General features: G+C 49.0%; 6 protein-coding genes across 6 annotated transcripts; 1 reads left to right on the forward strand and 5 right to left on the reverse strand.

Annotated features, from left to right (window-relative positions):
- Positions 1-265: 265 nt before the first annotated feature.
- Positions 266-2,698, reverse strand: MGYG_02026 (hypothetical protein; the record flags this gene model as incomplete). Its single annotated transcript, XM_003174450.1, has 2 exons — positions 266-2,488; positions 2,579-2,698. The coding sequence occupies 2 exons, from the start codon at positions 2,696-2,698 to the stop codon at positions 266-268; spliced, it is 2,343 nt and encodes a 780-aa protein (XP_003174498.1).
- Positions 2,699-4,673: 1,975 nt separating this feature from the next.
- Positions 4,674-5,999, forward strand: MGYG_02027 (SUA5 protein; the record flags this gene model as incomplete). The annotated part of the gene is made up of 1 exon (XM_003174451.1): positions 4,674-5,999. One exon carries the CDS (start codon positions 4,674-4,676, stop codon positions 5,997-5,999), a length of 1,326 nt encoding a protein of 441 aa, XP_003174499.1.
- A 241-nt stretch (positions 6,000-6,240) lies between these two features.
- MGYG_02028 (hypothetical protein) lies at positions 6,241-9,705 on the reverse strand (the record flags this gene model as incomplete). Its single annotated transcript, XM_003174452.1, has 4 exons — positions 6,241-7,837; positions 7,900-9,482; positions 9,556-9,624; positions 9,673-9,705. 4 exons carry the CDS (start codon positions 9,703-9,705, stop codon positions 6,241-6,243), a joined length of 3,282 nt encoding a protein of 1,093 aa, XP_003174500.1.
- A 567-nt stretch (positions 9,706-10,272) lies between these two features.
- Positions 10,273-10,942, reverse strand: MGYG_02029 (coatomer subunit zeta; the record flags this gene model as incomplete). The annotated part of the gene is made up of 2 exons (XM_003174453.1): positions 10,273-10,516; positions 10,578-10,942. The coding sequence occupies 2 exons, from the start codon at positions 10,940-10,942 to the stop codon at positions 10,273-10,275; spliced, it is 609 nt and encodes a 202-aa protein (XP_003174501.1).
- Positions 10,943-11,345: 403 nt separating this feature from the next.
- Positions 11,346-12,685, reverse strand: MGYG_08959 (hypothetical protein; the record flags this gene model as incomplete). Its single annotated transcript, XM_003174454.1, has 2 exons — positions 11,346-12,056; positions 12,125-12,685. The coding sequence occupies 2 exons, from the start codon at positions 12,683-12,685 to the stop codon at positions 11,346-11,348; spliced, it is 1,272 nt and encodes a 423-aa protein (XP_003174502.1).
- Positions 12,686-13,500: 815 nt separating this feature from the next.
- On the reverse strand, positions 13,501-15,624 carry MGYG_02032 (hypothetical protein; the record flags this gene model as incomplete). Its single annotated transcript, XM_003174455.1, has 2 exons — positions 13,501-14,903; positions 14,967-15,624. 2 exons carry the CDS (start codon positions 15,622-15,624, stop codon positions 13,501-13,503), a joined length of 2,061 nt encoding a protein of 686 aa, XP_003174503.1.
- Between the last annotated feature and the right edge of the window lie 604 nt (positions 15,625-16,228).

Genomic DNA, 16,228 nt, shown 5'->3' on the forward strand with positions numbered 1-16,228 from the left:
AGTCGAAGAAACATGGGCGTCGCTTTTTGTCTCGGCCAATCAGCGTGCGTAGAATTGAAATCCGGCAACATCATCAACTTTTTTGCTGCTCACGAAGAATCAAAAAGGCATCAAAACAGCGATTTTGAGCTAGAGAAAGATAACATAAAGAGAGAGATTTAGGAAATGTCATCAGTCTGATTGAAGATACTAACTAGTACTACCTAAAGCTACTGGTTGATTAAGGAATTCGTTATTCATTGCCGACCGTAGATGGGCATGGCGATTAGAGGCCCACGACTTCGAGGCCACTCGGGATCTTTGCTTCGTACTCAAGGACGAGCCTAATATCGACTGTCTTCTGTAGGTTGATCACCCATTTGACCTCGCCATCTCTGTTGATGTAGACGGTGCCTTTACCCCAGTCCTTGGCCCTCTTGGGATCGATGGAAACCTCTGCTCCAATCTTTGCAGAATCTCCCTTGTCAAGGCCCTTTGGCTCAAGTAGACGGACTCGAATCCGCTCGTCTTCACTCACAGGAATTTGGTCGAGAACGACCAAGGATACCGGTGAAGATTTGGTGTTGTTGATCCGGCATATGCGCGTGAAGATGGCACAGTCCTCCTTGGTAAAGTAACCTGTGGTTGCGCGTCTAACCTTGGGCTTGGAGTATATCACCTGGATAGCTGGGTCAACTCCAAGGTTGAGATTGAATGGGACCCCGGGATTGCAGTTCGGGATAGTTGCCTTGCCCAGGAAAGCATCGTCGACGGTTAGGCCGGCCTTGCCCCGAAGGAAAGGTGTAGTCGACGTATTGGTTACTCTTCCCTTTAGGAAAGCTGCTGGCTTCAGTTTTGGAATGATCACATGCGAAAATGTGACGGAGGAGAGCTCGAGTTCTGCAATGATATGCCGTCTAACATGAGAGGATGGCTGCAGGGTACGTGATCCAGGCACGTTATATGTGGTGGTCAGTCCGTAGTCATGACGAGACGACTGCTTAAATGCAAGAACATTGGACGGGCCCTGGATGGTTGATGCATCATCATCCAAATGGAAATCTTCGTCATCATCCTCATCTTCGTCATGGCTTCCGCCAGGATGGGGCGGCGCAACCCCCCCAAACCGAACAGTTTGGGCGCCTTGTTGGGTATCAGCTACATCGCTGAAACCATGATAACGTGGCACACCCGGTGCTTGCATTCGCTGCATCATCTGCTGCTGTGCCTGTGGCTGAGGTACTGTCAGCGGTTGTTGTCCAGTTTCATGAGTTGCGGAGAAAGTGACTGAAGTGCCAAACAGCCCGCCAGCCATGGCTGCAGGTGGAGGTGGAGGTGGTGGCGGAAATGGTGCCGTGGAAGCGCTCGGAAAGGTTCGATTAGGATAGCATACCGGTGCATCTGAAGACCTAGCCCTTGCCCTGCGTAATTGCACCCTTTCCATGCCTTCTGCGTTGGCCCTCAGCGCGCCGTGCCAGTTACTCATCTTCTTAGCTGGCAATGTGTCAGTTGCGGTCTCTAGCTCCATTACCTCATGTTTTCTGAGTGCCACATTCCATGGCAACAGAGTAGGGATATTCTCATCGACCCCTGAGAAGGTAGTCTGAGATGTGGAGAGGATAACGGTGGCATCTTTCCACGTCTCACAACTCCTGTTGTAGTATTCGGCTCGATAGACCAAGTTTCCAGATGATGTTGGCGTGTTTAGCATCAAGTCATACCGTGGAGTCCATCGAGCAGCCGATGTAACATATGTTAGCGATAGCGTGATGTTTTCGTTGACATCAGGCTTCTTGACAGAAGAAACAGATTCTCTTCTGTTCTCAGGCGTGACCCCAGCACCATGCCCTTCAACGTGAACGGTAACACGACCAGTATAGATATTCCAGAAGCTCGAGATGTCAGCTCTGGCCTCCTGCTTCTTTTTCTCCTTCAGCCCCTTCTCTTTCAATTTTGCCTTTCTCTCCTTGCGCGATGGCTTTGCCGCTCGGTCTCTCTCCTCAGTAAATTTTACTTCCAATCGCTCTTTCTTCCGTTCAAGCTTTTCTTTCTTCTCGTTGAGCTCGGTGATCTGTGCCTCCGCTTTTTCATAGATCTCGCGCAAGCCGGCTCTTTTCTTCTGGTAGACGTCGATATATTCCGCCACCTTGGTGGCATCAACATCCTTTGCGTTCATGCTTTTACCATAGGAATCAAGAAAGGCCAGGGATTGAGTTGACGATATCTTCTCGTTGTCGAGAAAAGCAAGTTTGGCAGATATCTCCTTGATCTCTGCTATGATTGAGTCTAGCTCCGACCTATCGACGCCAAAGTTGTCATCTGGGTCTTCGGAGTCAATATCTTCTCCTACGCTATCCTCCTCAGGATAAACGTCATCAAAGTCTTCGTCACGAAGAGCCACCGAAGTCTGGATATCAGTGATAGTGGCAGGTCCATGGCCAGTTACTCGAAGTGAGTCGAAGTCAACTCTAGAATCAAATCCAACAATGGTGATCTTGTTTGGGCCGGGCTATTATCCACTGATTAGCACATAACCACAAGCAAGAAGACAAGACGAGCGTAACTAAACACTCTATAGCTACGAAGAGTATATACTTACTTTGATTGGCACATCGGCCAGTTCACGAACGATGGTCGCCCGCTCCGGAGCCAGCGTAACAGTTTTCGTGGGAGTTCCCTGGAGGGACAACTCGACGGCGTTGACCTCGTAGGACGTCATGACTATGGTGCTCGTATAGGTGCAGCAGCTAGTACTTGCAGGCGGAAGAGTAGATAGGTAATAGTCGTCTTCGTCCTTGACACTTCAATACTCGATTTGTATCGACAGAGTAGCTGGAGCAGGCAGAAATGGGAGAGATAAATACAGGAGAGAGATGATGATGATGATGAATAGAATGGGAGCTGAGATGGCAGCAAGATGTCCTCCCTTTTATACCCTCCCCCAGGGCCCTTGTCAGTGGCTGATTGCGGCTCAACATGGCTGCCTTGACACGACAGAAACTATGAAGCCCTCCACCAATAGGCTTTGGATGGGGAAAACAGCCTCATACATAAGCGAGCCTTCAACGGGCTGATTCATCGCATGAATCTTATCATCTCAACAGAAACACAATAGCAGATTCCCTCTTTATTAATCGTGGATTTTTTTCCTGATCTCTCAATATATATATATATATATATATATTTGACGTTTTTTGACATTTTTCATTGTTTTTTCGATGTTTTTTTTTGAGGTTCAAATTGAGTTCATACAAAGATTATGTAATCAGAATACATGGCGTAATAATGTTTAGCTTCACGTGACAGAGACAGGCAGCAAAACCCGAAAAAGGGAATTTTTGACGTTCCACTGATTGTTTAAGGCCAAACAAACCAACAGAAAGCGACACAGAGACACGGGATCTTGCTCGTTGTATCCCGTTAATACTGCACAACAGAGGGACCGATGCAGCTGGATGTCATGTCACGAAGATGGTGGCCTGAAGCCTGTCAAGAGTCAGTGAAACTCAGCGGTGGATGGACTGGACTGGTCTGCTTTATGGGATGGGCCCCGTCGGTGCGAATCCTCGACATAACCACCCCTGACTGCCTGGGAGCAAGCAAAAAATTAATATACATGATACCCATTTTTCTTTCCTAGGTTAAACCACAACTCCCCATGAGGATGCACATTCCTGCAGGTGCATTGATGGATTTGAGCCTACTCCTGTAGGAAGTATTCCGTATCTCGTTCCATATGTTCAAGGTGCAACAGGCTGAGAGTCCATGTTACACCAATCTTCCCGTATACAGAGGTTCATGTCCCTCCTGCCTATACGCGTCGCGCGACTATCCAGGCCCAATAGCTGGACTGTACGCTCCTGTACAACTCTTCCAATAGTGTACTACACAAGCGCGGAGGTGCTCTGATCTGCGCAGTCGGTGAGGCAACTGACGGCCTTCATGAATGATTAAGGTAGGAAGCCTCCTTGTTTAGGACAGCCCTAAACTCTTCTGCCCCCATCGAAGACAGTGGCGGACCAGTGTGCGTAGGAAGAAGTGAGTGCAAAATTATCTATCATTGGAGCGAGCATGAGGGCCTTGGATGTCGGTATTCGGAGACCTAGGCACCCCAATGAAAGTCTTATTTATATATCTCCTATAAACTAACGGACAATTACATATGCTCATCTTGAGACTCCATGCATCGCAAACAAATGACGTAGCTATTATGTAACCGACCTATCCTTATCTATCACGTGACTGATATCAAATGCTGCGCGATAAGAAAAAATATCGAAATGATTCAGCTTCAACACACGCTTAGAGTTCTTTCTTTTGTTTTTGAATATTCCTGTGTCTCTCCTGCTTCCAATAAAGTAGAATATACCCTTGAAGTTGATGTTATAACTACTCAATACTCATTTCCAACATTCACCTTTACGCGCACTGCAAATTTCGAACATCACCTGCATGATAAATTCGTGACTCAGCCCAAATATTATTTACAGCTCCCCGCATATACCCAAGTATTTAGATCTACGAAAGCACAACTTGGCTTCATTTTGAAGGATCTAGAGAGAGTCGTTGCGGTCACGGCTAAATATACTGTTTTTCGTGCCCTTTGCTCTTTAATAGGGCGCTGTGAGGGATCTTCTGTCAGGCTACATAGTACCGTTGCCAGCCTGTTGCCCGGTCATGATTATATAGTAGCCATGCCTGAGAAGATTGACCAACAAACTGATGGACGGGCTACTCGGATATTACCCGTCCATAGTTTTACAGACTGCTTACCCGGTGAGAATGTTCTCGAGATATGGGCCACACGGGTTAGAGAGGGTGGACCAGAAGTTACGGCACTTATCGAAGCTGCGGAGGCAATACGGGCTAGTGATATTCCCGTAGCCTTTCCAACAGAGACAGTCTACGGATTGGGCGCAGACGCAACTCGCAGTGGGGCTGTTCAAGGAATATACAAGGCAAAACAGCGGCCATCTGATAACCCGCTGATTGTCCATGTCAGCTCTAGAGACCAACTGGAAAGACTTCTCGTGGACCCGAAGCAATCAAATGGAGCTATTCAATCTATCACTACATCACCTATTCCCAAAATATATGAACCATTAATGGAGAGATTTTGGCCCGGACCTTTAAGCATTATCCTCCCAAACCCACCACATTTGCCTTTAGCTCCAGAAGTTACTGCAAACCTTCCAACCTTTGCTGCACGAATGCCTTCATCTCCCCTCGCACGACTTCTTATTGCACTCTCCGACAAGCCGGTAGCTGCTCCGTCCGCAAATGCTTCTACAAAACCTTCTCCCACCACTGCACAACACGTATTTACGGATCTACAGGGACGAATCGATATGATTTTAGACGGCGGGCCCTGTGGAGTCGGCATTGAAAGCACAGTAGTTGATGGACTCAGTTCTCCTCCTGCGATCCTCCGACCGGGGGGTGTTGGAATTGACGAGTTACGAACTTGTCCTGGCTGGGAGGATGTTCAAATCGGTTATAAAGATGGAGCTCTACAAGGCAAAACTGCTCCACGGGCGCCAGGGATGAAATATAAGCATTATTCCCCCAAAGCAAGAGTTATTCTTTTCGAAGCTGGTCGAGACACCGCCTCCGTTACAGACAGAATAATTGCAGATATTAATAAAGGGCCCAAGTTGGAACAAGCGCCAGCTTCTATCGGCATTGTTCGGACCAAAACCTGGAAAAAGGGATTAGGAATCACTCGAGTGTCGCTATCTAATGGCGCAAGCTGTGAAACCAAGTCCTCGCTTCTCGATATACCGATTGAATGTGACCGAATCAATCCCTCTTCGCAGCCTACCAATATGCTTGACATATACTTGGGGGAGGACACCTCATCCATTGCTCGCGGCTTATTTTCCGCCCTTCGCAGTCTTGACGAGAGGAATGTGTCTGTTATTTATGTCGAAGGAATATCAGACACTGAAGGAGACCTAGCAGCCGCCGTGATGAATCGTCTGCGGAAAGCAGCGGAGGAAGAAGTAAAGATTTCGCAGTAAGCCAAAATGCATGCTTACGAAGAAATGACAGGAAGTTATAGGTTTAAAAAGTATTAAACGAGCATTTGGCCGGTCGGTTTGCATATTTATAGGGATAGATTCGAAGGACTGGCGGGACACAGACGTAAAGATAAAGACTTTCTAGGACATAATTGCACTCGTCATTTCACCTTCTTAAACCCTTATCTATATAATGCATATATATAATGCATATGCTACCACGCCCCAACAAAGGGCTTGTCTATTTCTTTTTACCCCCTTTAGCAGCCTTCTTCCCTTTCCCTTTTCCTTTGCTTTCCACACTCTTAGGCCCAACACTCGCACTTGAACCTGCAGCACCAGCTACAGAAACGATAGTGAATCCACCAACAGGCAAAGTATTCATGACCTCAACGTCCCTCCAGGCTTTAATGCAATCTAGTTCCATAGAAAGTAGCTCGTTCGTATCTTCAGCTTTTTGATCAGCTTCCTCGGACGTATCCTTGGTCTCATCAGGGCCACCCGTACTTGCTGCTCCTGGTTTTTTCCCAGAAGACCGCGCTTGCAAGGCAGTTGCATCGTGAATCCATTTACCAAGGATATCCTTAACCGCTTTGCCCTTTTTTATCTTTCCAGGTTGCAGTTTCGCACGGTATTTGTACTGTCCCAAAGCTGTCCAAGGGGCGCACACGGGGATGGCAGCTTCGATCTCGTCACCTTCGACCGGGGTTCCAACGAGAGCAGGGAGTATGGAGAAGTCAAGCTTATGCTCTTCTCCAGTGCTATCCTCGACAGAGTTTCGTGTAAACGCCTCTTGTTGGCGTTTCACAGCCTGCAAAGCGCGTTCATGCTGGGCCCTTCGTCGCTCCTTTTGTGCTTCACGTTCAGCTTCGATATCGGCCTTTGTTTTCGGTTTGTTAGCGGGAGTGGAAGTTCCAGCAGCGGATCCTAGTAGGCGGAGTGCAAGCTTTCTATCTTCTTCATCCTGATCTTTGTATTTCATAGCCAACTTCTTTGCCTTTCCTCGCTTACCACGGACGGGCGGTCTAAATTTCTGTGTCCCTGCTGAACTGATAACTAATGGGGTTGATGGCCGTGACTCCTGAACTGCAGACGGCGTAGTTAACTGGCTTTCATCTTCAGACTCGTTTGAATCCTCGGGTTCTTCCGCAATAGTAGATGAACCGTGTGCTGACTGTTCTTCAGGCTGCAAGGCCTCCTGCTTTTCTGTTTCATGAACTTGCGCCGAGTCTGGATCCAAGTCGTCCTCAAAATATATGAATTCCACCTTTTCTTCAAGCGATACAGCCTTGTCATCATTTAGTTCCTCTTTCTCGCCATCTGAACCTGGCTCGTGTGCATCTTCTTGCTCTGAAGGAACGTTTTCATCACGATCAGATTGTGCTGTATCGGCTGCACTGGAGATGGGTTGGTAATTATTCACATCGCCCTCTGACGTAGCTGGCAGTGATTTCGCGTGGTTCTGAATACTCTGGCTTGAAATTTGAAATAATACGGCAAATCCGAGCACAATCTGTCCAGGAGGTATGTGGTTTTTCTCCCCTTTGATCATGAAATGGCCGGCCTTGAGAATATCGCCTGTAGAAGTCATCTTCGAGACTTGCGAGGCATGAACCCACCATCCTCCCATGGCTGCCTTGGTATCCCAGGCCTTTGACGAAGCAACAGTGTATGCACTTGCCTGTGATATTGTGTTGGGCGGGATTGGGTCGTCAGGGGTATCGGGTTTATTCTTGATAATCAAAGGAACGCCTCCCTCTAGATCAGTGTGCACGTATATATCGCCCTTCTTCATATATCGTTGGAAGAGTATTTCGTCTTGTTGTTGGTCTCTTCCTCTAATTTATATGTTAGCATATAACAGTAGATAATTATATCGCTGAAGGCGGCTTGTACTTACCCTATAACCAAATAACCATCCGAGGAGATGAAAAAGAAGAACTTCTCAAACCACGTCGGGTTTCTGGTCCGGCGTAAGACCGGCTTTTCCTGCTTCAAAGCCATCTTAAGGTCCGCTTTGACTTTCCTCTCAGTGCTTTTGATAGCTTTCGTAGAAGCCTTCAGTGTCTTCTCTTCCTTTACCGCCGCTATTTTCTTCTCGTCATAATATTGTCGAGCATTGGCCCATGGAGAAATCCCCAGATCGATGTCAATGCTTAGGCGAGTATCCTTCTTCTCCTTCTTTTCTCTTTGAGGGTTTACCAACCTTTTCTTCTGCTTGGGCCTCTCATATTCATCATCACCATATCCATCATCATCATCTTCGTCTTCTTCCTCGTCAGATTCATCCGACTCCTCTTCTTCTTCCTCTTCAGCTACCTCCTCGTTTAATAGAACCGTTATCGTATTCTCATACAGTTTAAGAGGCAACTTTATAGATAGGGCAACGGGGTTGCGCTTCCCCTGTTCCATCTCAATCAACCTAGCAATCTCGACCCAGTCCATACCCTGTGCCACTAGACCATTGACGGCAGTCATTGCTTCCTCCACTTGAAGCAAATTCGTCTCGATAGCACGCGCTTTTCGGACGTGAAACTCTTGCTTTTCCTTTAAAGCATTCACTCTCTTTTCATGCTCTCGCTTGGTGGATTCCAATTTCTTCCGTGCGGCATCCTCTTTTTCCGTCAAGCGAGACTCCAACTTTCGAGCCTCTATTGAAGAGAAATATTTGTCAACAGCACTGTTGAAGCTTTCAAAGCGAAGAGTGGTTGTATTCGGTAGGTCTTTCGTTTGACTGGGTTCAAAAGGGTGGAAATCCCTAAATTCAGTCACAGGTGCCTGCTGCGTGCTATCCCCACCATCTGAAGCTGAGGGCGCAATATTCTTCGCTATGATGTAGCCAGGGTGTTGGCAGTCCGAAGACAAAGTATTATTGATTCGATCAGCCTCTTGAAGAACCCCCATGAGTCCCTGAACCAAATTATTATCTGTCAATATCTGCGCCGGCTGAAGCTTTGAATCGAACCCAACGACGTTGAAGGCATGATCAAGCAGTGTAGGAGGGTATTCTGGGAATCCGAAATACAAACTGCGCTTCAACACCTTTGAGCCGTTGTCCTTGCTAAGGGCCGACTTAAGCCTTTCCACGGTAAGAGGAGGTATGCCGTTGTAATTCATCTTGCTCTCTAATTTATACGTCATACCAACTTTGACCTCCTCGATATCACTGCCGGGGGCGACATGGCGTAGAAGCGCAACGATGCCATACTTTGCATCCGTCAAAATAAGATTCCCCGCCGCAAAGAACTCGAGGTATAGTCGAAAAAGGCCGTCACTGATCTCGAACTCGATGATTCGGTCTGTTCCTATCTGGCGGACACCGGTGATTCTTCTAGTTTTGAGAAGTTTTCGGAGCCGGCTGACGAAATGGGAGGGCGCATCAGCGGTTGTGCGAGATGACTCCGTAATGTGACAGTGGAAGCCGGCATTTATTATAAGCTGCTTTTTTATATCGGGGAGGGCGAGTTTGAAAAGAAACGTGCGCTATGGAAAATATATATTAGCAGCTAGAACTAAATGCTTCTTTCAGGGGCTTTAACTAGAGATTTGCGCATACCCCGGAGATATCATAGATGTTTGCGATTCTCAAGCCAAGTATATTAGTGGAAAGCTCACGGCTGATGACCTAGAAGCAGTTAGCACAGAAGGGGCAGAGTATAAGAGCAGTGCGTACCTTTACATCCAAGGAAGAATATCTCTGCTTCATTGTTGATTACGTCTGCTCGTCCGTCGTAGGTTGCGCAAAGAAACGCCTTTGGTAGCTAGCAATGAGTAACCAAATTGAACAAATAAAAAGTGACGTAGGCGGGGCTGACAAAGCACACGATCAAGTTGATAACTATCAAACGAAGAATCCCAGCGGGATATTCAAGTATGTATATAGAGGGGGATCTGGGATCGTGTGATGCGATGTTGATAGTAAGGAGAGTGATGGTAGAAAGTCGCGTGGCTAAAAAAAAAAAAGAATAATATAATGTAGAAAGTTAGGAGGGATGAGAAGACCAAAAATGACCAGGAGTACCAGCCGAATATGCCCAGATGGGACACATAATTATAGCCATTGGCAAACGTACACTCATTTTTGAGCGAGACAACATGTAAGAATAGACATTCATTCAGAATCAGCCGTTACGCCGTTATGCCCACCAAAAGATAGAGCGTGAAAACGAAAATGGTGGAAAGGCAAAGCAAAAGAGATCTATGCCGAATCTCCTCAAGTCATGAAACACAGACAGCAGAAAAGAATGACGGAAAAGGGAGTGCAGAATCGCTTTTATAGACCCTGTCGTAACTGTTCCGCAAGCCGTCTCTTTCCAAACTCCCAGGCGTTCAACAGTCCCTGCTCAGATAGATCTATGTTCTTCATGTTTGGTGCATCCTGGGCAGGAGCCTTGCTAACACGGGAGGCAACCTGGACAGGGTCCGTCTCGAGGATGATTCCATCGTCGATAATCTCGTCAACTGCAAGAGATACAAGGTCATAGTTCTCGATAATGGTGCGTTTATCCGTTGACCCCCTGTATAGTTCAGTTAGCTATATTTAACCCCCCATTGTGTAATGAGGATAAGAGCACATACCCTAGCAATATACTGAGCGAGTCTCTAAGAGTGACTACCACGTTATAGAGCATAACCTCGTTCTCCTCCGCGCTGCCCACGACGTAGAGCATGACATCGCCCTCGAACTTGAAGACGACCACGCGGTTGTCGTACAGTATTATATCACTTGACTGCTTGTTCGTCTTCTCCATCAGGCCCTTCTCAAATGCCTTCTGTTCCTTGACGGCCGGATAGGGGTTCGCACCGGGATAGTCAGTCGAGTCTGCAGCTGCGCCAGCTGGGGGATGCGGCGCTGAGTAGTACTTTGCGAATATCCGCGAGCTGTCGTCGGTGGCCATGATCAGGACCGCATTGACGGAGAACAACGAGAGTGGAGCAAGCATATTGGCTCGATGTCTATAATTCTTCTTTCTTCTCTTCGTCTTCTTTTCTTCTTGTCTTGTCCTGGTGGTTGCTGTCTCGTTGTTCGTTGTTTTGTCTTCTTTCTTCGCCTTCGGCTTTGCTGGCGTCAAGATTGGATCACGTGATATCGACTTTTTGACATAAAAAGCAGAAAAGACGACGACGGTGATGATGAGTTTACAAGTACTGAAATATGTGCTTGGATGTAAAAATATTTATATCCTATATACCTGATATCTGTCATAGCAACAAATATACCCGTACACTGCTGAATGCCAGTGCCAAAGGCGCAGCTAGTTCTAGTAGCGTCCATAACATACTACTACAGGACATATCAAGTTAATTATATGAGAAGCCTAGTTCCATAGACGTTACAAATTTTTGTTAGCGTCCCCGGCCTACCAGTTCTAAGCATCTGTTGCATGCCTTTGAACTGTCCAGAACGGCGCTCAGAACAGCCTTTGCGGCCTCTTCTTCATCCCCCGTGAATCCACCAGCATGCCTCTTTAGCCTGTCCGGATGCCATCTCAGCTTGTCCTGTACCATCTGTGCCTTTAGGGCGTTGAGTTTGGCCCGTGAGGCCCCCTGTATCCGGATATCAAACACTATACCCTCCCGTGGCTCTTCAGGGGCAGACATCCCTCTCCGGATACCATCCGCATGTATATAGGTTGGGTATAGACCGAATGCCTGCACGAAGAAGCAGAAAGCATTCCACTTCCTGAGCTGAAAGATATCCTCACTGATCTCCTTCGGTAGTCGACGATGATTTGTGATCCCTCGTCGTTGCTGTTGATGTCGGGATAGAAGGCTTGCCCTGAGGCTGCTAGTCGGCCATGGTATGACTGAATGCTGATCATTTGAGATGTCTTTGCTCTCGGAAATTGCCTTCCATGCAGTGTTGTAATCTTCGATAGACTTGGGCGGGTTTGGATGCGGGTTGTCCATGCTAGGCCTTCGGGTTTGGCCTCCATCAAAGTGATGGCTTCCGGTTTCTTGTTCCCGCTTACTCCCCTGCCTCTCCTCTACAAGGTACTCCATTATCTCCGCAACGGTACTCCCCAGGCGTTCAAATTCAAGGCGGTCACGTCTCATCTGCGCCGTTAATTCCCCAACTTCCTCTCTCAGTCTCTTCACCGTCTCATGTAGCGGTAGATCTTCACCATCTTCCTTTTCCCCGTCGCTCTCATCAATATCTCAAACGAGCCCCTTAAACCAGGCCCCTGATGACCATCCATAACCGTCTCGGCATCACCTATCTCCTCCACGCTTGACCCATCGTCTTCTCCGTCGACTTCAACCATGTACTCGTCATCGTCCTCGTCAACAAACATATGCTCGCTGGTACCCCTCTCGCCCCAACCTTGTCCATGCCCGGTCATAAAATGGGCTGGGCCACCAAACTGCGGAGCTGGAGGTGGTTGGAACCTCAGTGGCACTGTCCTTCTACTCCCGTCATTTAAGTCAAGGAAGACAAAGGGTTCCGTGGTATAACTTCGGGTCCAGGGTGGTGTATCGAGTGGAGGGAGTGGAGGGGGCCCAGGATCGAGGATATTACAAATATCAACAACTGTCGGAGTGCTGGCTTGATACATCCAGCCAGTAGTGAACGCCCGTCTCTCTTCATGATGGTGCTGTCGTTTATAAAACGAAGACGGGTGTCTTGTCGAGATATAACCCTCCACATCCGGTAGCCCATCCCATATCGTTTGCCTTTCTTCCATTCTGATATTATCTCCTTTCGTTCGGGGCTCGTCTTTATCAGTAGTATGTTTAATATGGCTTGTTAAATAGTGATGGGGTTAATATTAATAGGGACTGGCACATCTATCCCCTTATGAACAACCCTCGAGAGGACAGATTTACGGCTAAATGCCAATATGTTACACTGCGGTCTTATTGTTTGCTCAAGTCACATCCAAGTACGACCTGTGCAATGTCAAACAACGCCCAACCCGGCTCAGGGGCTTCAAAAGGAGCCGTCTACCGTAGTACTGCAGCTATGAATGGTTTTATCCAACATACGTCTGTCTATAGACGGTGCGGATGTTTCCACCGCGCAAAGAAGACGAGAACTGCCGTTTCATTTTCCGCACATTTGCCCAGGAATGTGGGTAGTAGGTCATATGCAAAACTGATATACCAAGGATATAACGTGTCGTACGAAGGGAAGCAAGAAAGGCGATACGATGCGATGGGATGCAAGACCAGCAACCAGCTAGAAGAAGGATGGGGCAATAGGCATGGTATGGGTATAGATATAGACAGATCAAATTGTGCAGCCAAGCTTGCATTGCAGTCCTGAATCAAAGGCATTAGACAAGAATATATTTATGAAAAGAACATGGCATCAGGGAGCAGGGGGGATGAGGACACATAAGGGCACATATGAAAGGTGACAAAGGGAAAAGGGGGGCTAAAAAAGAAAATAACATAGTAAATGACATCAAATAAGGGGATATCTAATACACTATTTCGAAATAGATCGTTCTCTCAAGGCGAGGCATAAATCAATAGCGGCTGCGCGGCCGGAGAGGGATCAGGAGGATGGCCGCGAGTTGCTGGAATCAGACAGCGTGAAGCTGCCGCGATTGAACCATCCTGCCCAACTGCCTCTGTTCGCCTTCTTGCGGGCAGCGTCATCAGCCTGGGAGTCGGCATCCATCTCCTGGTTCTCCTGCACCAGGCGTAGCGGACGCAACTTGCTCTGCTGCATCACCGCTCCGGTATAGTTGTTCATGCCAGGACTAGAGCGAGGAGGACTGGCCGAGGCAGCGCCGCCTTCCATGGATCCAACATCTCCGCTTCGATCGCTTGTGAGGCTTGCAGCGCTGCTGAAACGACGATCAGCACTCCGCGTGGAGGTGGAGGTCCCTATACCGCCTGGTGCAGTGGCGACGGATGAACGCTTAGATGCCGCGCCGGGGGCGAAGAACGGGCCGTTATTTGATAGGGATGGGCTGATACCAGGGCTGATGGGGCCAGCGGACGGGGAGCGGCCGCTTGGAGGGCCGCGGTACATCTGATTGATTACGCTTGCTGTTCCAGCTGCGGCGCCGCTATGGTCCAGCTGATCTGATCTTGTTCGGCGATGCTGGACAGTGCGAGAGCGTCCAAGCGGAATTCTAGGGGCAGTGTCAGGGTTTTCGTGGGCGGATGGAGTGGGCGGTTCTTGAGGGGAGGCTAGCGGAGGAGAGTGAGTAGATGTAGACTGAGTGAGCTGGCTGGGTGGTCTCTGTCTGGTGCTAGGACGAGCCGGTTGGCCAGAAACAACGGATTTGGCACGCTGAAGGAACGATTGCTGTTCTTGTGCCTCATCCTTCTCAGTGGGAGGCGGAGGAGGCAGTTCCTTGTCCTTGTTTCCACCCTTGGGGCCGGAGTTATCGGCGTCACTCTTGTCGAGGATATGCTCGAAGCCTTCATGCTGTAGCAATCTACCAATGATACGTTCGATGTACAGGCTAAGAGCCTTGTTCTGGTCCTTGTAGCTCTTCAGCTCGCTTTCCAGCTTGCGTTTCTCGTTGTCTTCGCCTCCCTCGCCGATGGAATCCAGCTCGTCGGCCAGAGAAGAACCACTGGTCCCGTTCGTATCAGCAGGCGGGTGGGCATCATGCATAAAGTCACCCTTGGTGAAGTCCCCATTGAGGGTTCGCTCGCTGAGCAGAAGCTGATAGCTCTCGTTGTCCTCCATCAGACGGGCGTTGGCCATGCGGGCCTCGAGGAGCTCGCGTTCTAGTTCTTGCTGGCGGCCACCTCCCAGGTTCTCCATCTCGACGATCTTGATCTGCGCCTCAGCCAGTTCGAGCCGTAGTGACTCGATTAGCTTGTCTTTCTGAAGAATCAGTTTTGAGTTGTTTCTGGACGGACTGCGTTGAAGCTGAGAGGAGGACGGGGCGAACTGTCCGTTTTCTAGGTCTGGCGAAGAGCGGTTACGGAAACTCGCTGCCTTTATGTCAGTCATGTAATTGATAAAAAAGGGGCCCAATGTAAAGGGGGGATACTAACGAGAGCGAGATAGATTGCGTTCGCCGTCAACGCCCATTCGAAGGTCCTTTTGAGCAATGGTCTCTTTTAACCGCTGAATGGAAGCCTCAAGCTCTTCCTCCCTCTTTGCTTGGTTCTCTTTATCTGCCATCATCGACTCACGCTCGGTCTCATGCTTCTGCTCCAAATCCCTGATCTGTCTCTGAAGCTCCTTGATTTCGTCACGCAGAGGGTTTATCTGCCCGTCTTTCTCATGTGCTTGTTCCTCGAGCCGGGTCTGCTCGCTGACTGCGTCGTCCAGCCTCATCTGCAGCACGCCGAGCTGTTTTCGATACTGATCCGCGACAATCTCTGCCTTCTGAACTTGCTCTTTGAGATCTTCGATCAGGGCCGTGTTGGCTGCGCGAGCTTCCTCGTCCTCGTTATTATGGGGATAGTTCCGTGGCACGCTGCTCATGCTCAGGTTGGATCGGCCCAACCCAGCCCTCCTCGCGGCTGCGGCACGGGCTGAGACGGGACCTGGTGACCCTTTGGTAGAGGGTGAGCGGCCAACGCCATTCGTCGTCGCGGCAGGAGACTGCGAAGAGGCCTTTCGAGCACCGCCTGGGCTCGTCTGAGCATCGGTCGAGGGCGTCCTGCGGCCAGCTGGCGTAGGGGACGATGGTTTTTTGCTCGCCATGGTGTTCTCGAGTTGTACCAGTAACACGAAGCACGTCGAGACAGGTCACGTAGGAGGCCAACTCAGGCCGGCTCGAGTCTAGAGAAGCCCCGTAGCACGCTGGTAACAGTCAGGAGTCAAGACAAGACACACAGAGAGGCTGCCGTGTTTTCTCTTGTTTATATCTGCGGTTGCTGTAGTTTCATGTATCGAGATGTCTAACAGAATGCTGCGCCGTGCTTTTGGATGGTCACTTGTAAGCTATGCAGCCATCCCGACTCGCTGCTCATGGCGTGTCTCGCGTCGTCCTCTCGTCTGTCTGCTCGTCCGTCCGTCCGTCTGTCGTCTGTGACAGCGTGAAGTTCGATGCTGCCGCTGGCCTCTTTTCATCCACCTCCTGGCTGCGTCTCCGTAATTAAAGCGCATGAAGGAAAAAAAAACAGCGCAGCGTCTGGCCGCACCAATCAGAGGCACCGTAGCGGGTAGCTGACTAAGCGAAGAGATTAAAAGGAGGCGCCGTTGAAGCAGCTGAAGTGAGACGTCGACGGCGAGGTGAAGGTGACATGAAGGTGACGTGAAGACGGGATGTTGGTGAGGAGCAGGATGATGTGACGGGGAGAGAATA

The sequence above is a fragment of the Nannizzia gypsea genome, genomic scaffold (assembly GCF_000150975.2).
Source record: "Nannizzia gypsea CBS 118893 supercont1.2 genomic scaffold, whole genome shotgun sequence".
In the NCBI taxonomy this organism is placed as follows: Eukaryota; Fungi; Ascomycota; class Eurotiomycetes; order Onygenales; family Arthrodermataceae; genus Nannizzia; species Nannizzia gypsea.